The sequence below is a fragment of the Bradysia coprophila genome (genome assembly GCF_014529535.1).
Source record: "Bradysia coprophila strain Holo2 chromosome IV unlocalized genomic scaffold, BU_Bcop_v1 contig_5, whole genome shotgun sequence".
Taxonomy (NCBI): domain Eukaryota; kingdom Metazoa; phylum Arthropoda; class Insecta; order Diptera; family Sciaridae; genus Bradysia; species Bradysia coprophila.
The window spans coordinates 1,533,730-1,557,085 of record NW_023503374.1 but is presented as its reverse complement, the minus strand read 5'-3'; the positions used below and the strand labels follow the sequence as shown (position 1 = coordinate 1,557,085).

Genomic DNA, 23,356 nt, shown 5'->3' with positions numbered 1-23,356 from the left:
ATATTTTAAAAAAAATTAATTTCTATTGTAAATTATACGATTGAATATTGTAGTAAGTACCAAGACAAACATTTTGGACTTGTCCGAATTTTCTAGTTTTCTATTTAGCTGTAAACTAAAAACTATTTTATAAAATCCATTTTATTAGTCCGATTGAAGTAAACAAAATTTGAAAATTTTCTTTCACTTATGCGTGATCTGTAAAAAACCAAGAGATGGCGCTCTGATCGCCAGTCTTAAAAAAGTGCTATTTTCGCTGTAACTTCGGTAATTTTGGACCAATTATGGAGTTTATATATATTTGAATTTGGATTCTCTTTAATCGTTTCTATTTTATTATCAAAACAGGTGACGCCATCTTAACGTATTTTTTAGTTAAAACGGTTGTATTTACATTCCCTGCACATAAACTCATGTTTCGATACAAGATGGCGCCACAAGTTTAAAGGATGTCCAAAATTCGTAACACGTTTACTAGTGATTATTGTCCTCGGTGTCACCTCGGATCAAAAAATTTCACGCGAAAACTCGACTTTTCCCTCCTTGTGACGTAAGTATCTTCCCGAATGAGATGCGAAAGTTTAAAAATTCAACTCTCAGTAAGCACGATATCACAAGAGCTGCGAAAGTACTTTCGCCCCCCAAACGAAGATACGAAAGTACTTTCGCCCAAGGCTGTATACTTTGGGGAGGTCACGCAGATACAGATACGCGGGTTACACACCACAGTTGATGATAAAATGGCCGATTTCATTCAAAAATTCACCTACTCTGATGATTCTCGTCGTCTTGATGATGTAGTGAAATTTTTTACATGTAAAATCATCAGAAGTGGTGTGTTCCCGCGTATCTAATAAAATAATGGCCGATTTCATTCAAAAATTCACCTACTCTGATGATTCTCGTCGTCTTGATGATGTGGTGAAATTTTTTACATGTAAAATCATCAGAAGTGGTGTGTTCCCGCGTATCTAATAAAATGGCGGTCTGCGTGACCTCCTCAAAGTATACAGCCTTGCTTTCGCCCCTCAAACGAAGATGCGAAAGTTAATGACAGTAACAACATGTGTTCCGTCTGGTGTCGTTGTGATTGTTGTGATAGAAAAGAAGTTGCCAATAATTGGTTATTTTCTTTTTGCAAGGGGTTGGCCCCTGGACTCCCGCATATTTCAGCTTATTTCGGTAAATTTCATCAGTTGGAACGTGTTTAGGAAGCTCAAATTACAATTTTCGTAGTTATTGTAATGAAAAGTTGTGTGGATCACATGACACGACGGAAAAAAAATTCAACCGTGTGCGAAGTTTGCAGCCCGTGGCCGAAGGCCCTTGTGATCCAAATAACCATTCGTAAAAAACGAATCATGATTTCATGGTTCGATCGAGGTAAAAGCAAAAATTATTAGTTTTTCCCACCATACATCATCTTCAAGGCCGTTTGAAATGCCATCCACGCCAAGAAATGCCACTAAAAAAATCTCATTCAAATGAATGAATGAACGAAACATTTAAGGTGAGGTTACGTCGATCTGAAAGTACCGTATCTTGAAGATGATCTATTGTCTGGTCATTCATTTTGATTGATTCTACTATTAAGAACTTATTCAAAGCTTTGACTTATAGGTTTGTTCCAAGTAACTGTAAACACGAACTTTGACAACCCGAACAACGACAATTTCATCCATAGCAACGTCGCTTACGTGATATTTCATACAAATCGAGCAACGTCGCCTACGCGATTTACACTGAGATATTATTGAGGTTATGGTTATATGGATGAAATTTGACAATTCATATGGCCTTGAAACAAACCTATTCTATCCGTCATTTCATTGAGAGATTACGAATTTCTCATCATGAGCAGAGAAGATGTTATTTACCAATGTTTTTATTACTCGAGGGCAAACATCGTAACGTTGTCATATTTGAACATATCCAGATGTCCAACATGGACAGCACATTTTTATGGTGTCGATGAACGCCACCATGTCAACTCTCGAGTAAGTGTACGACTAGACTCTATGGCATACACAAAAAATATTAAAAAAGAAATTCCTTCCGAGCTAGCAACACTGCTGCATTTAAAGTCATTCGTCGGCAGTGTTGATGACATAACAAAATATCAAAAATTTCGTAAATTTTCTTCTCGTTGCATATCGTCGCAATAAAATAATCAAAATGTTGTCATTGAGACAGAAAATTACTCCTATCGGAAAGTATGTAGTTGGGAGCAACTGAATGGGGTAGAACAAGTCGTCATGGTCTTACGGTTGCAAACTTTTTTCTATTTTCCAGTGTCGTTGCCGGCTTCTTACGTTCGAAACACACTTTACCAGAACTACCATACGATTACAAGGCCCTTGAACCGATAATTTGCGCCGAAATTATGGAGGTTTGTGCTTGTAAGTCAACTGTGAAGCAAAATACTTATTCCCACGGTCGATTTAGCTGCATCACAAAAAGCACCACCAGGCCTACGTAACCAATTACAATGCGGCTGAGGAACAACTTGCCGATGCTGTGCAGAAAAGCGATACGACCAAAATTGTTGGGCTGCAAAATGCTTTGCGCTTCAACGGTGGCGGTCACTTGAATCACGACATTTTCTGGAAAAATCTGACACCAAAGACCACCAACTTGTCACCCGAACTGAAGTCAGCTGTGGAGACTACGTACGGCGATTTTGAAACATTCAAGAAGACTCTGATTACTACGACCACCGGCGTTCAAGGGTCTGGATGGGGCTGGTTGGGATACAATAAATTAACGAAATCGTTGCAAATCACCACGTGCGCAAATCAGGATCCTCTTCAAGCTACAACTGGTAAGATTTACTCTAGATGAATGACGTCGACGGTGCAGTTGGTGATAAGCATGCACCAGATTTGTTGTTGCAGCATTTTGTACTGTATTAGAGGAAGACATGACTTTTCTACACAATCATCATCGACTCGGATGGGATGATGATATCACCCAGAAGACAAAATTATCGTCTTCTGGACGATATTATAGTCTTCTGATCGATATTATCGTCTTATTGGCGATATTATCGTCTTATTGGCGATATTATCGTCTTATTGGCGATATTATCGTCTTATTGGCGATATTATCGTCTTATTGGCGATATTATCGTCTTATTGGCGATATTATCGTCTTATTGGCGATATTATCGTCTTATTGGCGATATTATCGGCTTATTGGCGATGTTATCGGCTTATTGGCGATATTATTGGCTTATTGGCGATATTATCGGCTTATTGGCGATATTATCGTCTTCGCGTCGATTATGTAGTTTTGTGTCGTCACCTGTAAGAGATAGCACTGTAACGAAACGAGAAGCTGCATCAGACACTTCAGCCCTTTATGAAATCAAACTTTTGATCAAAACATTTTTTCCTTCTCATTTTAGGTTTGATTCCTTTGCTTGGCATCGACGTCTGGGAACACGCTTACTATCTGCAATACAAAAACGTTCGTCCCGACTATGTTGAGGCCATTTTCGATATCATCAATTGGAATGATGTGTCGGCACGTTTTGCGGCAGCAAAGGCTTAACGAGAGATCAATCTGTTCTTTTTGGCATTTGCATAAGTTTTGCATTTCTTTGCTTGATTTTAGTTGTCAGGCGCTCCTCTACTGATGATGCTCTAATGGATTAATAATAAAAATAAACGAAAAATTGGAACTCCGCGCATTTTTATTGAAATTCAGTTTTATCGGCTCAGCCCATGACTTTACGAGACCATTTCAACAAAGTGGGCGGCAATTCCTTCTCAGCCGTTGACTGCAGAACAGCGCTGGCCAGAGACAAATCGTTTATGCGCGGTTCGGATCCACCGAAATATTCGTTTTTACCGAGCGTTGCGTTCAAATTTTTGAAAATAGTCTGACGATCTCTTGCTGTTTCCGCAGCCAGCAACATTTCGCTCAGATCCAGTTGACTGTCGATTTCATTGCAATTCGATCCATTCGTTTCGTAATTGAATTCGTTCGGTCCGATGCGAGCAAGGTACCGCAATATGTTCGATTCTCCGATGATCGGCAACGTCGAACCGTTTATCATTTCAATGCTGTCGACGTTCTTCCAAATTAGGCTGACATTTAGAGCGGTCGCGGATGTTGATTGGTGAGCGGTGCAAATATGCTGGAAATTCACTGCTGATTGAGATAGACTGGAGACAGACGAGTGCGTGTAAAACTGAATGTTTATCGAGAGACGATCCGTCCAAAGTTTCTTTAGAATGACCAAACTGAACGGAACATTGCTGGGATTGGCGTTGATCACAATGTCACGGAGATTTGAAGCCTGAAAAATAGGATGCAATTTAGGGATTGCACTGGACTACACATGGTTTGTTGAGCAATTTTACATCAATTGGTTTTTGAGCTGTTTTGGTTTGTGACGATTGTTGCACCCGAGACTGTGCCGGTTTACTGCAAACGTTCAGTTCTTTATGCATAGACATCAACCGCTCCTTCAACTCTTTCAATTGCTTTAAGATGATTTCTTGGCGAGCCTCCAATTCCTCCATATCTCCGCTTTTCGACTGCTGAAACAAACAAATCATTTTTCAGCATATAAAGCACCGATCACCAGCCACTGATGGCGAATGACGCGTAAAATCGATTGGAAGTCGAAATGAACCTTGAGAATTTTATTAATTTGTTGCACTATGTCCCGATTCGGTTTTTCACTTACATCAGCCAAATTGCTGCCAGCGACATTGAGGTTATTGCTATGAATATCATTCAAATGATCTGTGGAAATTGGTTTGATTTGATACATCGAAGTGGGTAGTTCGATGTGAACGTTGGAACTAATGATTGGCTTTATGTGATACATGATGTACAGACGGGGTGTAATTACTTTTTATGTCTTTGAAGTGGCGATCAACAATACACGCGAGAGCTCACCGAAAGTGAAGAATTTTTTTATTTGAGTATGTTGACAGTTGACGGTGTTGACAACAGAATAGACGTCATCAGTGTTGCACAATCAGATCTAGTTCAGATCAATGCCGCTAGAATTTAAAATCCGATTTGTAGGACGTATGCATTTACCAGGTATATTTCATTGTTAAAAGTGAATAGGACAATAGTATGTTACGTACTTGCGGAAAAATTGGCTTTCTCACGAGGCGAAGTCAAGGTATATATATAATACCCAGAGCTCTTGTATTTCCAAAAAAAGAAGTTTGTTTGTGTGTCTGTGGCTAAATTCCACTCATTACAGCAACACGTTTATCCCTCTTTCACTAACCTTTTTTTAACTAGCCCCTATCTACAAGTCCATGAAAGTGTTTCCTAAATTTTTACATTTAAAGTTCAAGTCTTCTGAATTGTCTTTCTTCGCTAATACTCGAGAAGGGAAGGAACAGAGTTACGAAAAGTAGATCAGTGAGCATTTTCAGTGTATTTTGGGCGAAAAGTTGGTCAGTAAAGACTTTCAAGATCAATGCAAAATTTCGAGGTATTTTGGACAAGGAGTGAATAGTTGAAGCTATTTTTTGGACCTGAATCAAAAAATTGTATATTTAAGGAAAGACATTGTCAATTAGATTATCATCAAATCTGTACAGTGTCTGAGTGATATAGGGAAGACAAAAAAATATGGAAACATGTTAACAAACTTTATTATTGGAGTGAAAAAATTCCAACAGAAAAACTAAGTCTGGGCTTGTGGTAGTTTTGGAAAATAAATATATTGACTATTTTGAAAAGAAACTAGTTAAAAAGTGAGTGTCTGATGTGGACTGTGACACACTCGCCACTGAAACACTCGCAGATCATGATCAGGTCCTTTCCCTCGTTAATACGAGGATTTGAGTTGATCGAACGAATCGTTCGGAACGATATTAGTGTAGGAGGTTTATGTTGTTAAAGGGGGTAGGGTAATCTCGCACACCACACAAATTCATGGTGTGCGAGATTCACCTCTAAGTGGTGAATCTCGCACAGTCATGACTTTTCGTTACATGTCGTAAAAGGACGCATACTATGATCGCGTGTGCGAGATTCCCCGACACCTGTTAAAGGTAGAACTTATATTTCCATATCAGTGCCGAAGTCGACCTGAACGGGTCCTGAAGTCTCACCAAAGAAAAACACAGAAACTTCTTTATAAAATTTTAATATTTTCAAAATAGCTCCATGAAAGAAATAAAATTATATTTTGACGGCACTTCAGAAAACATTCTTGATTCAAAAATATTACTAATTTTTCCATAAATTTTAGTTTCATTTCATCATTTGCTTGAATTCAAAGAGAAATATTTCCAGTTCAGCTAAGATTTGTCAATTATTTTAGTATACCAATACCATTAAAAGATGATTGTCTCAACTCATATTCCTTTGATGTTCCTTACATCATTGGATTAGCTGGTCGACAAACTCCATAGCCAACACACCTTGGTTCATTTCCGAATGGGAAACAAATCCAATGATTTCCACCACTGCGGCAATGTCCAACTTGAATCTCCCATGGGCAGTGACAATGACCTCCATTCTCCCCACCACATTGACAGTTGCATCCCCATCTCGGAGTATGGTTGTTAGCATCACATTGTCCCCAAGCGAAGTCGACTAGGACAAGCAGGAACAACGTTCCAATAATTAGGAATACAGTAGACGAACGCATAGTTCTGGAAGGAAATACTTTTAATAACAAGAAATAACCAAAAACTTAAATATTCATAAAAATCACTTGGGTGGGTCAGGTTCCTTGACTGAAAAATTTGTCAATTGATTTCTGAATTTCAAACAATCATAGTAAAGGCACCGCAAATCGAGCGATCAATAGATTTTTGACATTGGAAGAGGCAAATCGGATACACATTCTGTTTTAGTTATCTAAATTGTCTATACGTTTTCAACATCAGATTTTTTGCGTTTTTTACAAGTCGCAGCCGAGATAGTCAAAACAGACTGCGTATGAAAAAATGTCAATCGTCATCCACAGAGAAGCCAACACAACCACACTTTTAAGTTTTGACGAAAGAATTTGTTTAAGTTGCAGTTATGTTTGCTTCTGTAGATGACAGTTGGTTGTTTTCGGCCTGTCAAGATATTCGTTTTTACCTGACGTTTTAACAGACCTATATACCGATTTGTCTCCCCTCGCTAAAACTGACAACCTCTAAGGTTTTAATATTGATTGCTCAACGAGGTCAAAAGAAATAAATTATCCATAAAATACCTCCCACGTTGCTACTACAATGTGATCCATCAACGAACCTGAAGAATTTCATTTTTTTGTCGCTTAAAAATCTTGAAAATCATTGTGAACTTATCGGGTATCGGGGAATCCTGCACACGATGCCAAAAGAACGCACTTTTAAAGTACGTAAAAGATGAACTCGCACACGCAAGTTTATTGCTATAAATACTTTTTAGCCATGTCAGCGACTTAATGACTCCTTTTACAAAATTTTGGCATCGAAAAATCGTGTGCGAGTTCACCTTTTGCTTATTTGAAAAATGCGTTGTTTTACCACCGTGTGCCAAATTACACCACTTCAAGTGATTTTCTGTCGTTAGACCCTGACGTTCAGTCAAAAGAATAAAAACCCCAAAAGAACTCAGGTGCTCTAAAGCCACAAACTCGTAAGGACATAAGTCCCCGAATTCTTTGTGCACGAACTGAATATGAATCTGAATAAGATATCGGTTATTTTGCAACTTGAGCCGAGCAGAGTATTTAGATTACAGTAGTTTATATAAAAGGCAACAAAATTAGAGATTTGCAATCCAACAGACAATGACTCGTCGCAATTGGCTATGGTATTTTCCACGTATATTAATCAGAATGATAAGAAATGCTTCAGAACTTACAGTTTGTTTTTTAAATTAAAATGTTGATCAGTTCAATAGAACCTAACGCTTCGTTTTGAAATACTGAAAACTCACGCTAAAACTGAGGAAATTCGCGAACCTCCAGCCTATTTATCACGACTAATTATCAATACTCATATGTGTGGGCAATCTTATCAATTGTCTGATATATTAAGAAAAGAAATATATTTATTAATAAAACATTACAGCTCGTCTACTACCATAAATTGGGAAATAAACTTGTTATTGTAGTCAGTCTCATAATGACCTAAGCATGATATTGACAAACTATAAGAGTACATGATTGTATATGGTTAAAGAAAACTCTACATCGTAAAAAAAAATTGGAAAATCTGATGAAGAAATTATCGATTAACAGAATCAATAACCTTTGTCACTTGCTTTTCAACAGAAATCTCATCACTTGTTAAAAATGATTGTCATATCTCACAAGTTCGACTATTTAGACAACAAACGCAATCTCAAGTGGTAATTTATCAGCGATTTTCGCTTGCCACTCTTGTTTTCCTAATGTAACATGTCGAAAGATAATTTTGATTTGAGGCCGTCCGTTAAAGTGGATGTCTCATACATAATAGAAACCCTTTTTAATATAATGATTAGTGAACACCTAAGTCATTCGGAGAATTGATATTTAATTGATGTGTGAAACACCATAGCTCTCTGGCTCCAAGCGTGACCACTCAAAAGTGAGATGGTAAATTTGGGGTCTATTAAACACATAAATATTTCATGTTTGTGTGCTTTAATTTTAAGCATAATTGGTAGTCAAATAAACACTAATTAGAATTTTTTAAGACTGCGGATCAACAACCTTTTTTATAACAAACAAATTTTAAACGCCTTTATAAAATCAATGGTACAATGTAAAGGGGTAGGGTAATCTCGCACACCACACAAATTCATGGTGTGCGAGATTCTCATCTAAGTGGTGAATCTCGCACAGTCATGACTTTTCGTTACATGTCGTAAAAGGACGCATACTATGATCGCGTGTGCGAGATTCCCCGACACCCAATGTAAACAATCCGCTTCTTCGGCAACTTACCATTATTTTCAACGATGATTCTATATATAATGTAAAACCCACTAAATAAACGCGACGCATATGTGTAATCACCACCGAAAATTGAACATTCGCGCAAATTGGTAACGTAAGTACAAGATGAGCCAAATCAGATTTTAAATTCATTTTTCATGTGTCGGGGCCGAAAATGAGGGAGTTTCGATATTTTTCTCAGGTTTTCGACCCCTTACATGAAAAATTTTTTGAGTATCTGTTTTGGACGATTGATTTTAGGCACTTTCGCATGTAGCCCTCACTTCAAGCGAAATTGCCTAAAAACAATCGTCCAAAACAGATACACAAATAACTATTCTATACGTCGTTTCTTCATTAGTATGCACAGTATTTTGACGAATGTCCCAAGTAGCATTTCAGAAAAAATAACTTATTCGTTAGAATAACGTTGTAGCAACGTTGTCACAACGGTTTTGCAACCGTTGTTGCCCGGTTATAGTTTAACCTAGGTCAATTAACCGTTGGATAACAGTTAAACAACGAAAAAGTTAAAAATTTAAGGTAGAGCAACTATAATTTCTAACTTTTTCGTTGTCTAACGGTTATCCAACGGTTAATTGACGTAGGTTAAACTATAACCGGGCAACAACGGTTGCACAACCGTTGTGGCAACGTTGCTACAACGTTATTTTAACGAATAAGTTATTTTTTCTGAAATGCTACTTGGGAGTAAACGACATGATGTTTCTGTATGTCGTTGCTACATTCGTACAAGCGTTATCGGACCAAACGTTTCAAATGCAATTGGAGTAAAATCATAATCGCGTTTCAGTGCTACGTAGTGATTATATTTGCGTCTTTCTGCTTGATCTGCTACTGAGCAAACTACTCTTGCTGATTGGGCCACGTATTATGGGGCAACAGTGTCACACAGGCCCGTAGCTAGGACCAAATCTGAGACGGGCTCAAGCCCAATACAAAAAGTTAATTTTTTATGTAATGTAATTTGAAGAGCGCAGGCGATTTTTTCTAGAAGAAAATTTGAAGCCATTTATCCAACAGGTTTTACAATCACCTTTGTTGATGACACGACACATACATATTTTAGGTGTTTATATTATCCAGCCGTAGAGGTCGTTAAGTATTTCATCGACAAAAAAGAAACATTATAAATGTTGCAAACATTCAATGGAGTTAAATTACTGATAAAAATTCATTAAGGAAATAAATATTCGCGAGCGGAGCGAGCGAGAAAATTTGGCAATTTTCCACTTTAAAAAAATTCTTTTTCTCACTTGATAATCCGGCATTGAGTGGAGTTAAAGTCAGTATCTACCTTTTAGAAAATGTTCTTTAATTTTCTTTACGTTCCCAAAATTTTCTCGAAAAATACCGAAAATTTTAGAAAATTAAAAAAAAAATAAAGATTGACAATCGCTGTAGTTGTAGCAATGTAGTTGTGTCAACCTAAATGTTAAGTCAAGGCACCTAACCAGTAGTTACCTTTTAGAGCATCAAATGCTAATTGTCTTTTTTCAGGTAACTTCTAAAAATTCGTAGACTGCTGAGAAGTTAGCAAGACAAATTTAAGTTTCATAGCCAGACTGTCTAAGTTCAAATTTGGTGCGGGCTATGCCGTTCTTACTACTGAAGAAAACTTCGGAAAACTTTTATTCGCAAAAGTTGCCCTCACTTTTCAAAATCATACTCATGAATTACGAGTCCCTCGCTAAAAAAATCTACTCGAACCTAGTTTATTTTTTGCCGCCGACTTCTTCGTGACTGTAACTGATCTGAATAAGTTTGGGATTTAGAAATAATTTTTTCGTTCCTAGGACCCGGTCCAATATGAAAAATAAAATGAAAGCAAAATAAAATGATCGAGTCTGTTTTTTGACAATTTCATAATTTCAAATTTTGGTAATTTAAGTTTGTACATACCAACTCTAATTGTTGATCTTAATGCTTGATTTTCACTCACGCCGTTTAGCTAAACCACGCCTCTTTTTAATTGTTTAAGGAGTAAACGAAAAGTAAACGGTACGTAAACGGAGTAAGTAAAAAACATAGCTAACGCCGACCCGTACGAAACACCTATTCGTATCAAAAGCCTTTAATGTGAAACTCTTCATTTCTCTTACTTCATTTTCTTCTCTGCTGAAAAACTATCTCTGCCTTGTTATCATATACAATTAAATTGCCAGAGGCAATATAGACAGCCCCGTACGAAGTCAAATTTCATAAATTCCTATTTAAACAGCTATATACCGTTATATTTACCTATATTTCACTGTAAATAAACATTTCACAGGAATATGCTATTATATAGCTCTATATGCCTGTATATAGCTCAATATAGCTGTATATAGGTATATATAGATGTCCATATATGGAATCCCTGAAACCCCTCACACTTAACACATTATTTCCATGTTAACAGAAACTCTCTAAGCATCATTTTCCCCAAGATACTTCAATTTTACTAAAATCCAATATGGCCGCCGGCAGCCATTTTGTTAGGAAACCGAAAATAGTACCGACGCTTTACATTCGTTAATACCTTTCAAACAAAAAAAAAATCATGAAATTCGGTCAAAATTTACTCGAGATATTGACAAAATACTCCACGTTCACTGTGTACGGCCGAGTAGCCAGATAAGAGCTCACTCCAAGAGACCTAGCTCACGCTCCGGAGAACATAATTTCATAAACTTTTTTTTCCCTGATTGGTACGGTCAATACCTATCTAATAAAGCTAAAACGAACGAAATATGTTCAAATTTGGCCGACCTACAAGCAAAAACTGCTTGCCGCCCTGTGCCTGTTTCACACCAAGGGGTCTAACTCACAAGTCGGTCATCCGATTTCCATAAACTTTTTTTTTGTCGATCGGTATTGTAAATATCTTTCATTCGATGTATCATTTACGAGTATAGCGTTTAAATGTCCGGCTCTAGGACTTATTAACCCCGGACAAAATAACTCCGGACAAAATAACCCGGACAAAATAACCCCGGTCAAAATAACCCCGATCAGGTCAGGACAAAATAACCCCTGGACTAAATGATGACGACATTGAAGGGGGGATACTCCCCCCTTCACCCCCCTCTGCGGGGGCTGCCGCCCCTCGACCCCGCTTTTTTATTTTTTTTTTATTTTCCACGGCCTGCGGCGCAGCATATAATCTATTAAATTATATCAATTATATACTTGAGTATATTCGAACATATCGACTATATACTCAAGTACATTCTAATATATCGACTATTAATTTGAATATATTGACTCTATACTCGAATATGTCTACTATCATCGAATATATGGACTACAACTATGTACTCGACTATATTCGAATATGTTGACTATATACTAGACTATCGTCGAATATGTCGACTAAGAACTAGACTATACTCGAATATATCGACTACATACTAGACTATCATCGAACATATCGACTATATACTCGATTTCATTCGAATATACCGACTATATTCGCATATATCAAATATAAACGACTATATTCGAATATATCAACTAAGTACTCCACTCCACTACTATATTCAAATATATCGACTAAGAACTAGACTATATTCGAATATATCGACTACATACTAGACTATCATCGAACATATCGACTATATACCCGATTACATTCGAATATACCGACTATATTCGCATATATCAAATATAAACGACTATGTTCGAATATATCAACTAAGTACTCCACTCCACTATATTCAAATATATCGACTAAGAACTAGACTATATTCGAATATATCGACTACGTACTAGACTATCATCGAACATATCGACTATATACCCGATTACATTCGAATATACCGACTATATTCGCATATATCAAATATAAACGACTATATTCGAATATGTCAACTAAGTACTCCACTCCACTATATTCGAATATATCGACTAAGAACTAGACTATATTCGAATATATCGACTACATACTAGTATGTATGTATCGCCTATATTCGCATATAGCAAACATGATCGATTATATTCGAATATATCGACTATATTCGCATATATCAAATATATTCGACAAGATACTCGAATATATTCGAATACATCCACTATGTACTCGACTATATTCGAACATATCGACCATGTACTCATGAATATTCGAATATATTGAGTGTATTGAAAATATTCGAGTAACTATATCGTTTTTTTTATTTGGGAGTTATTCTGTCCGGAGTTATTTTGTCCGGGTTATTTTGTCCGGGGTTATTTTGTCCAGGGGACATTATGTCCGGATTTATTTCGTCCGGGGTTATTTTGTCCGAACGCCCCGGAGATATCTTCGAAAAACCGTAAAGCACTTATTGGGCCCCAGCTCAGGAGGGGTCGATCCAAAATCACTCATCTTCGAACTTAGCCTGTCTTTTGACATTACCAAACGGGGGAAAAAAAGAATTTTCAAAATCGGATGCGTTTTACTCAAGTTATCGTGCAGACAGACAGACGGACAGACGGACATTTTTTTTTTCGCGGATTTGGCATCTCTAGACAACCACAATAGGTTTCCCCTTACTCAGGGAGTCCAATTCGACGTGTTACAGACGTATGCGTAAACCTATCAGACCCCAGTACTTCGTACGGGTCTAATCAAGGCTAAGCAGTAGTACTAGATTCGAGTTTTATTATTTTCAAAAAAGCTGGTATAAGAAAATATGAAATCGTCAAATTGGAATTTACTCTACCGCACTTTAATTCGAGTTTTCATTTGTTTCAATGTTTCTTTTTCTTTTTGACTCTACACTAGTTGCCACTCAAGGCAATTATGAATTGAAATTAATTTTTTTGTGAGTTAAAAGTTAAAAGGTAACCAAGATTACTGAGGTTACGAAAGAGAAAAAGAGAAAATTTCTATAGCTTTTACATCCTATCCGGAGACTGTTAGCATCTTTACACAACTTTATCATTTTTATCCATTGCCAGGGTGCTCAGAGGTAGTCCAGAGCTCAGCCCCCCTAGTGCCCCCGTAGCTACGGGCCTGGTGTCACATATTGTAGCATCTGCTAATAGATCCAAGAAACACTATTCGCAGATGGAAAGAGTGGCGTAAGATAAATGTTGTATGTTTTTGCGCGTTTTATTTTATTTATTTTTTCACTATTCGAGCCTTAATTCTCTCATAGACCGACATGAAATTGCGACCAAACGATATGACCAAATGTGGTACACTGTTATTGTGGACACATGGATTGTAGCGTTATATGGTCACTACTTCGCGGAATTCGGTCACTAGTTTATCCTAGTGGTGGCCAAAGAACTGGCCAATCCAAAACATTTATGTCGATCCTACGAAATTTATCATTTGTAAAAATGCAAAGTAAAGGCGGTTTGGTCGATACTATATGCTAGGGGATTTAACCATCTACGAAGCATAACGTAACGGCATAGACCAAAATCTATTCATTTTACATTTCATAAAAGGATTGATTCGCTAGAATCCAAGAAATCGCTTCCACATTACTTTTCGTAAATTTGTAAATTTGCCCCTACGTTGCATGTATTCGATGTAATAGCGGCAGAGTCAAAATGACCCAAAATTATATAGACTAAATTTGAAGTTTTTGGACAAAATGATGTATGGACGACTTATTCATTATCAAAAATAAAGGGCACCTTCCATACATCACTTTTCGATTGGACCACGGGAACCACCCGGAACCACCTGGAACCACTTGCAAAAATCAAGCAAAATTTCGACTCTGCCGCTATTATCCGTAGAGTGTGTGTTGTTTGTATTGAGGCTATTTAATTCGATGTATTCTCTAGGATCGAACAAAATGCCTTACGGTAGCCCTCAAATGAGGAAAAGTTTTTCGAAAGGGTACCCAAAAAATGAGTATTCCTGCGAGTAATGGGACCAGACACTGAAAAGCCGTTACACCATATCTGAGCAGATCCTTCCGCATAGAATGTTTTTAATTTTTTCCGAATTTTGTATGGATTTTCACGGTATGGTCATCAAGCAAAAAAAATGTTTTTTTGAAAGGGAAAACAGAGTATTGTTAGGGTTATGGGACCTCAGAGGACTCAGAAAAACCGTTCAGTTGCGTAGAAGAATAATTTCCAAGAATCGAACAAAAGTCACCATAACCATTTATTTTCGTATCAGAATAGTATATGGATGATTTGACTCTTCACCACCTTGGAAGAAAGAAATTGACAGAATGCAGGGATTGAATGTTAACAAATAAATTTCCGTCACCCGAAAGAACTAACCATTTATTTTGGTTTATTTTTGGAGTTCGTCGTCGCATATAAGGAACCCCTTCAGCATTAAGGTTGAACTATTGAAGTAACGAAAAAATAAATTTTCGTCTAATTTCTGTATTTTCAATGAAAACGTTCCTGCGAATAGTCATCAGGAAACACTATTCGCAGATTCTGCGATTAGTCACAAGGAAACACTATTCGCAGAATCTGCGATTAGTCTACAAGAAACACTATTCGCAGAATCTGCGAATAGCATTGGCGTTTCGATTACTGTGCGTCAGTCCTGTACCTGTGCAACTTTAATGAATTCGATAGACTTCAAAAACTACAAAATCGAGCTCTTCGAATCATTTTACGATGCAGAACGAGCAAAAGTATCAAATCAATGCTGAACGAGCTAAATCTACTAAGTGTAAGACAACGAATCGTGATGTTCACGATGACGTTCATATCACATCTTGAGTGATTGCCATCTTAGACGTTTCTCAGGTGATTTGAGCGATTTGAATTTAGTCACGGTGGAGGCCATTGAGTGGCTTAAGAACTTGGACTTAGAAATTTAGTGAATTAATTTAATGAAGATGTGAATGAAAATGTAGTATCTGCCATACGATTAATAATATTAAAACCAGAATACCTACACCACTTCATTTCGTACGTGGGCCAACATCATCATTACCAGCTACGCAATGTCAGTGATTTCGTCTATCGTGCGTTTCGAGATCGTCAACCCAAACACTTTGTTCCACAAAGGTCTTAGTTTAGTTTAGTTTAGTATGAGTGGGTATGACGAACCCCTGCACCTAAGCCTCCAGTGGGCCTGTTGTGCTTACCCATTTATAATTACCTACAACCTGTTTGTTATGTTGAGGTAATCGAGTATATGGTTAGGTGAAATGCTCCAAATTATGTTATGTGGGAGGATGTAGGCTCCTAGGCATTTGGCTCTTTCAGTTATGTACGCTGGGCATTTACATAGGAAGTGTTCGGATGATTCTATTTCTCCACATTTGTTGCAGTGGGGGTCGTTGTGTACGCCGATTGTATGGGCGTGTTTGTTTAGGAAACAGTGACCTGTGAGGACGCCGGTGATTCTTTTGATGTTTTTCTTGCTAAGCGATAGGAAGTATCTTGACTTCTTTTGGCTAATTGAGATGTTGTTTTTAGATTGGCGGGCGTGGGTGATAGACTTCCAATGTTTCGTGAAAGCTTTTTTTTCCATTCTAGGTTTACTTTTTTGAAATAAGATGGGGGAGCTTTTAGTCGAGGCTCTGGCCCTAGAGGGAGTTTTTCTGCGCCTGCTCTTGCAAGCTCGTCGGCCAGTTCGTTACCTTCAATATTACTGTGTCCTGGTACCCATAATATGGTTACTGTGTTGGTTGAGGCGAGTCTTTGGATGGTATCGTAGCAATTCAACACCAGAGCCGATTGGAATTTAAAGGCACTGATAGCGTCAATAACACCGCCAAAGACTGTCCCAAGCCAGTTTGAAAAAGAGTGGAGGGAATGAAGTTTAACGAGGACGTAGCAGTAGATAAGATAGGATTAGATAGATCAATCTTAAGGATGAATGAATCGTGAGCTGGAAGCCGAAAGAATTGGGGTTAAGGGACCAACGTTGAGGTGAAACAACACGATCAGGAAGCCAAAGGATAGAACGATCCCAGAATTCTTATTAGCTACTAGGTTAAGCTTTTAAAGGACGAATAACCTTTTGCTCAGATAGGTTCAAAAGAATGGGCAAAGCTTTATGGAAAAGAATGTTCAAAGAGAGTAACACTACCCCGTCGGGCACTGTGCACTTTGATAGGCACTGTGGTCCCGGAACGTGCAGAAATGTGCGGGTCATTACCGGGATTACCGGGGGCGAGCAAAGTAAAGCTTTCATACTCACCAACCCGCAGTAGCAAGCGTGGTGTTTTAATGCTAAAAACCTTCAAACGAAGCCATAACGAATTATACATTGCCACATATAATGCCAGAACATTGTCGTCAAGACAAAAAATGCAAGAAATGGAAGAAGATAAAATGGGATGTTGTGGGAGTGAGCGAAGTGAGAATACCTGGAGAGGAATGCCTGAAATTACAATCAGGGCATACATTCTTCTACCGAGGAAGTGACAGTCAGATGCTGATGCACGGTGTCGGATTGTTCATAAACAAGCGGTGGTCGGATCGCATAATTCACACGAAAAGCATATCCGATCGAGTGATATACGTAAGCCTGAAGATAAATAACAGATACAGTGTCAAATTAATTCAGGTTTACGCACCCACGTCCACACATGATGACGAAGAAGTAGAAAGATTCTATGAAGATGTCGAGAAAGCTCTGGACGAAAACCCTTCACATTACCAATATCTAATCGGTGATTTCAATGCGAAGCTGGGAAAACGAGAAGAAGACTCCGAAGTTTCTGTTGGTAGTTTTAGCAACGACCAAAGAAATGAGCGTGGAAATACTTTACTCAACTTCTTACAGCAACACAATTTGTACGCAATGAATTCATTTTTTGCAGGAAAGCCTCAACGGAAATGGACTTGGGCTAGTGCAGATGGTGTAACGAAAAATGAGATCGATTACATCATAACTGGCTGTAAGTCAACCGTTAAGAACGTTACGGTCCTAAACAATTTTTCAACCGGTAGTAATCACCGAATGGTTCGTGCAAGAGTCACGTTAAATACCAGATTTCAAAGATCACAACTAGTTCAGAAAAGTGAAAGGATTGACGTACAACGGCTTTACACACAAAATGAAGAATTTGCTACGAAAATGACTGCCGAATTAGATAACGTCAACAATCAATGTGAAACATTGGACGAATTGAATACCAAAATCGTCGATACAATAATGGGTTTCATGAAATCCAAATGCAAATCCGTCCAAGGGAAAGAATCAAAACTCAGCAGAGAAACATTAGACCTGATCGCAAGCAGAGCAGAGTTGGTAAAAAACGGAGGACGAGATTCGGTGGAATACCGGAACCTGTCTACAAGTATCAACAAAGCAAGGAGATCAGATGAAAGAAAATATAATGTCCAATTGGCTCAAAACATAATTGAAGCTAACTGCAATATGAAAGTCCTACGGAGAAAAATGACAAACGCCAAAAAAGAAATCTTCAAATTATGAGACAAAACAGGAACGATCCAAACGGATCGAAATGCGATATTAAACATTGCAACAGAATTTTATGAGAATTTGTTTTCTTCAGCAAGACAGAGCCCAACGGAAGAAACCGAAGATAGACCAATAATAAGAAACGTGGGATCGGAGGATATGCCCGACATAACTGTTGATGAAGTCAAAGCTGCAGTAGCCGAGATGAAAAAACAAAAAGTCTCCCGGAGAAGATGGTGTTCCAGTGGAAGCCATTAAACTAGGTGGAGACTCATTATTAAAGGCAATCACGGCTTTGTTTAATCAATGTCTCCAATGGGAAGAAGTACCAGAAGCCTGGGAAAATGCGGTAATTACATTGCTGCATAAAAAAGGAACAAAGCTGGAAAATTACCGACCCATAAGCCTATTGTCAACACTCTACAAGTTGTTTATGAAAATCATTACGAAGAGGAACATTAACAAGTTCGACTTCTACCAACCTGTTGAACAAGCTGCTTTCAGATCTGGTTTCAGCACAAACGACCATTTGCAGGTGATGAGAACGCTTATTGAGAAGTGTCGTGAATACAACATCGGCATAGTCTTGCTATTCATAGACTTCGAAAAAGCTTTCGATTCAGTGGAAACATGGTCGATATTGGACGCATTAGACGAATGTAGAGTAGACTCAAGGTACTCCAACACAATTCGATATGTGTACAAAAATGCTACTTCATGTATAAAACTTCATAAGAGCACGGAGAAATTCAGAATTGGCCGAGGTGTAAGGCAGGGTGACACCATTTCACCGAAATTGTTCACGGCGATTCTGCAGAGTATTTTTAGGAAGTTAAACTGGAGTAAAATGGGAATAAAGATAAATGGAGAGTACCTGAGCAATCTCCGCTTCGCTGATGACATTGTACCGATAGCAGCGAATCTAGGTCAGGCTCAGCTTATGCTACAACAGTTAAGTGAAGAGGCGAGCAAAGTTGGCCTCAAGATGAACTTATCGAAAACAAAAGTCATGACCAACATCGGGGACGATAGAGAAATCAAAATTGGTGACACTGTCATTGAACGAGTCGACAGCTATGTATATCTAGGACATAAACTGAAGTTAGGTCTGGACAACCAAACTGCAGAAATAAGACGTAGGATTGGTCTTGCATGGGCAGCGTTCGGAAAACTCAGACTAATTTTCAAAAGCAAAATGAATAATAGTCTGAAACGCAAAGTTTTCGACACTTGTGTCCTTCCAGTGCTCACTTATGGAGCGGAAACGTTAACTTTAACAAAAGCATCCGAAGATAAATTGAGAGTGACACAAAGAGCCATGGGACGGAGTATGCTTGGAATAACACTCAGAGACAGAATGACGAATCAATGGATTCGACAACAAACCAAGGTCGTTGATGTCATGGAAAGAATAGCATCTCTGAAATGGAGCTGGGCGGGACATATTGCAAGAAGGACAGACGAACGTTGGACCAAAAAGATCATGAACTGGCGACCATATAAAAGACGAGCTATAGGTAGACCACCAGAGAGATGGACAAACGGAATTAAGAATATTGCAGGTACAAACTGGCAGCAAATGGCAATGGATCGTACGAAATGGAAAGAAGTTCGAGAGGCCTACATCCAGCAGTGGATAGAAACAGGCTGAAAAAGAAGATAGCGTCAATTGAGCTTTGGCTGTCCGAACAGATGCAGATTTTTTGATCATGGGTGTTTCTGATCAGGAGTTTCCTGCCACAGCTAAGGATGCCATAGATTTCGGATTGGAATATTGTGGCCGTTCTCCCCAGTGGGAATGAGTGAGATTCTTCCGTTTCTCGGCAGTATATGCCTGCACCAGCGAGGTTGGTTTTTCTGGATCCGTCTGAGAACCAAGTGAAATTGCTGTCGTTGTCGATAGCCTTATTTACTAACCAATCATTCCTAGATGGGAATTTGGTTGTAAATTGTTTGTCGAATCGGTAGGTTGGGGTGATGGTATCAACTGGCATGCCAATTTCTGGATTCTCGGATTCCATTTTGGTCCACAGGCTGGCGTGACCATAGTTAGCTTTGTGAGGATTAGTTGTGAGGATTGGTGCAATCTCAGGCAGGTGGCTCTGGCTGCTGATTCTATGTAGATGTGCAATGGTTCGATATTGAGCATTGCCTCTAAGGCTGCTGTTGGGGTGGTTTTCATCGCACCTGTGATGCTAATCAGAGCAAGTCTTTGGATTTTAGCTAATTGTTTTTGGACTGATTTTATGTGGCAACGCGGCCACCAAATGAACGAGGCAAATGCTATTCTTGGACGTACTATCGCGGTATAAATCCAGTGTGAGACTTTAGGTTTGAGACCACAGTTTTTACCGATAGCGCTACGGCACATCCACAGGGTTGACAGACCTTTTTGAAGGCAGAGTTTAGCGTGAGGAATGAAGCTGAGCTTATTGTCTAAGGTTGGGCCTAGAATTTTTGCCGAGGTGGATAATTCGATTGCTTTACCGAAGATTACTGGTGCTTTAAAGCCTGATACTTTCCTTTTTTTTGTGAAAATAACTAGTTTCGTTTTCTCCGTATTTACCGTTTGTTCTTGCTGTCTGCACCAATTTTCTATTAATTTGAAAGCGTTTTGCATAAGATCGCAGAGGGTGTTTACAAATGCGCCAATTAGGATGACGCTTAGGTCATCGGCAAAACTTTGTGAGAAGTAGCCTGAGTCGTTGAGGATTTTCAGAATGCTGTCTTTCACTAAGATGTAGAGTAGGGGTGGTAGGACTCCGCCTTGTGGACAGCCTTTCACAAAGGTCTTAAACAAACAGTTTAATGAATTGCCAGTGAAATTAAAAGATGCGAGGAGTCTGGGTGAGTTTAAGGAACTAGTCAAAGGTTATGTCAAAGAATTTTGGTGGATTGACGAGAACGTTTGTTAAATGACGATAATGGGGTTGTGAGAGGTTAATAAAGAATGGAAATTTTATACTTACTTCTTACTTCTCCGGCGCTACAGCCACTTGTGGGCCTTGGCCTGATCGAGAATCCGGTTCCAGCGAACCCTGTCCCCTGCTACACTTCGCCAACTTCTTATTCCCAGCGTCCGTAGATCTAATTCGACGCCATCTATCCATCTCATCTTTGGACGACCTTTTCCTCGTCGCCCTTCTGGATCGTTTCGGAATAACATCGAGGGAGCTCTGTTCATATCCATGCGTGCTAGATGCCCCGCCCACCTCAACCGTTGGACTTTCACCACTGCCACAATATCCGGCTCACCAAAATCACGTTTCAGTTCAAAGTTGTACCGTCGCCGCCACCTTTCACCTTCGCGCATTGCTCCAAAAATGGTACGGAGAACTTTACGCTCGAACGTTAGGAGCAACTGTTCATCGCTTTTCTTCACCGTCCAAGACTCGCATCCGTAGATTAGAACCGGGCGAATAAGCGTTTTGTAAACTTGGCACTTCGTTTTCTTTGATACCAACTTTGATCGTAAATGTTTCATTAGCCCGTAACAGCACCTGCTTGCCGCCATGATTCGCCTTTGTATCTCCGGCGTGTTGTCGCCATCAGATCGAATCAGCGCACCAAGATAGATGAATTCGTCGACTACCTCGAGGTTCAACTCATCAATGCTCATCACGTCTCCTTGTTGATTGGCTACCGAATCGGGCTCGGCCTTCATGTACTTTTTTTTTGATTCGTTTATCATCAAACCCATTCTTTCCGCTTGGATTTTCAGATTTGTGAAAGTGTCCACTGCTGCTGCATGTGTGCGGCTGGCGATGTCCAAGTCATCCGCAAAGTCCAGGATTTGGACTGTTCCATTCGCCAGTGTTTTGTTGGTTTGGATACCAGCACGCCTCATCGCAATTTCCAAAGCCAAATTGAAGAGCAGGCATGACAGTGCGTCGCCCTGCTTTAGCCCTTCCATAACAGCAAAAACATCGGACATGTCATTTTGCACCTTGACACGACATCTGGTGCCTTCCAATGTCGCTTTCACAAGACGAATCAATTTTGTTTCGAAGCCCAGCTCCTTCATCGCCATATACAGCTCTCTACGCTTGGTCCTATCGTAGGCTTGCTTGAAGTCGATGAAAAGATGGTACGTCCGGACTCGAAATTCTCTGCCTTTTTGCAGAATCAGACGAAGGTTGAAAATTTGGTCGGTTGTTGAGCGATCTCGTCTGAATCCGCCCTGATACTCCCCTATGACATTCTCAGCTCGTGGATTTAATCTACCGAGTAGCACTCGTGCAAAAACCTTGTACGCCGTGTTAAGCAAAGCAATTCCGCGGTAGTTTTCGCAAATCGTTTTGTCGCCTTTCTTGTGCAGAGGTATAATGGCGCCCTCTAGCCACTGGTCAGGCAACGATTCGTTGTTCCATATTCGCAAGACTAAATCGTATATCACTTTACACAATTCCTCACCACCCATTTTCAGCAGTTCCGCTGGTATATTGTCCGGACCGGAAGCTTTGTTGTTCTTGAGTGAGGATATTGCTGCTGATACTTCCTCCAACGTTGGTGCATCCACACTACGACCGTCGTCGTTGAGAAAAGAATCATCCATGGTAGCGTCGTCTTCAACATCCCCGTTATATAGCACATTGAAATGATCCTTGAATCGCTCCAGGACATCATGTTTGGCTGGCAGCAACGCGCCGGTCGCTGATCTGCAAATGGTCATTCGGGAATTGAAGCCCTTACGCTGGTGGTTGATCTGTTTGTAGAACTTTCGGGACTCGTTCGCGCTACGAAGTTGTTCGAGGTGAAGAAGCGTCCTTTCTTCAAGCTCCTTTTTTTTACGCCGGTGCAGACGTTTTTCAATCCTCCTAAGTTCCTTGTAGCGCTCACCCGCCGCCGCTTTTTGCTCTCTTGTTCTCGCAGTTTCCTTCTCTATGTGTGCAGCATTTTTTTGTTCCGTCGCATCAGCACATTCCGCGTCAAACCAGGTCTTGAAATCGTTAGGCCTCTGATAACCTAAGGTGTCGGTTGCTTCTTGTTTGATGACCGCGCTCACCGATTGCCAGTCGGGAGGGGTATCGTCTGGTTGAGCTTGTCGTAATTGCTGAAGCTTTGTGCTGATGTTATCTGCAAACGTCTTCGCTATCTGTGTATCCTTAAGTTTGCCC

The 23,356-nt window shown here is 39.3% G+C and overlaps 2 protein-coding genes and 1 long non-coding RNA gene across 8 annotated transcripts; 1 reads left to right on the top strand and 2 right to left on the bottom strand.

The window, feature by feature from the left end:
* Window positions 1-2,052: 2,052 nt before the first annotated feature.
* LOC119071511 (superoxide dismutase [Mn], mitochondrial) lies at window positions 2,053-3,682 on the top strand. The gene is made up of 4 exons (XM_037176380.1): window positions 2,053-2,213; window positions 2,293-2,389; window positions 2,446-2,821; window positions 3,407-3,682. Exons 1-4 carry the CDS (start codon window positions 2,176-2,178, stop codon window positions 3,550-3,552), a joined length of 657 nt encoding a protein of 218 aa, XP_037032275.1. The 5' UTR covers window positions 2,053-2,175; the 3' UTR covers window positions 3,553-3,682.
* LOC119071510 (probable aminoacyl tRNA synthase complex-interacting multifunctional protein 2) lies at window positions 3,675-4,990 on the bottom strand. 6 transcript variants are annotated; one of them, XM_037176378.1, is made up of 3 exons: window positions 4,865-4,990; window positions 4,368-4,547; window positions 3,675-4,303 (listed from the first exon to the last, which is right to left on the bottom strand). In XM_037176378.1, the coding sequence occupies exons 2-3, from the start codon at window positions 4,527-4,529 to the stop codon at window positions 3,719-3,721; spliced, it is 747 nt and encodes a 248-aa protein (XP_037032273.1). In that variant the 5' UTR covers window positions 4,530-4,547; window positions 4,865-4,990; the 3' UTR covers window positions 3,675-3,718. The 6 variants fall into 6 exon arrangements, with proteins under 6 accessions (XP_037032273.1, XP_037032274.1, XP_037032268.1 ...); XM_037176379.1 differs by having other exon boundaries at window positions 4,368-4,544; window positions 4,865-4,956; XM_037176373.1 differs by having other exon boundaries at window positions 4,643-4,948.
* A 1,127-nt stretch (window positions 4,991-6,117) lies between these two features.
* LOC119071509 lies at window positions 6,118-7,977 on the bottom strand. The gene is made up of 2 exons (XR_005086676.1): window positions 7,828-7,977; window positions 6,118-6,638 (listed from the first exon to the last, which is right to left on the bottom strand). It is a non-coding gene; the product is annotated as an uncharacterized LOC119071509 (long non-coding RNA).
* Between the last annotated feature and the right edge of the window lie 15,379 nt (window positions 7,978-23,356).

Coding starts and splice junctions, on each gene's coding strand:
- LOC119071511 (XM_037176380.1), top strand. CDS start 2,176: ATGTTGTCATTGAGACAGAAAATTACTCCTATCGGAAA. Junction 2,390..2,445: donor TTTGCGCCGAAATTATGGAG/GTTTGTGCTTGT, acceptor CGGTCGATTTAG/CTGCATCACAAAAAGCACCA. Junction 2,822..3,406: donor TCCTCTTCAAGCTACAACTG/GTAAGATTTACT, acceptor TTCTCATTTTAG/GTTTGATTCCTTTGCTTGGC.
- LOC119071510 (XM_037176373.1), bottom strand. CDS start 4,840: ATGTATCACATAAAGCCAATCATTAGTTCCAACGTTCACATCGAACTA. Junction 4,548..4,642: donor AAATTAATAAAATTCTCAAG/GTTCATTTCGAC, acceptor TGTTTGTTTCAG/CAGTCGAAAAGCGGAGATAT. Junction 4,304..4,367: donor CAGCTCAAAAACCAATTGAT/GTAAAATTGCTC, acceptor CCTATTTTTCAG/GCTTCAAATCTCCGTGACAT.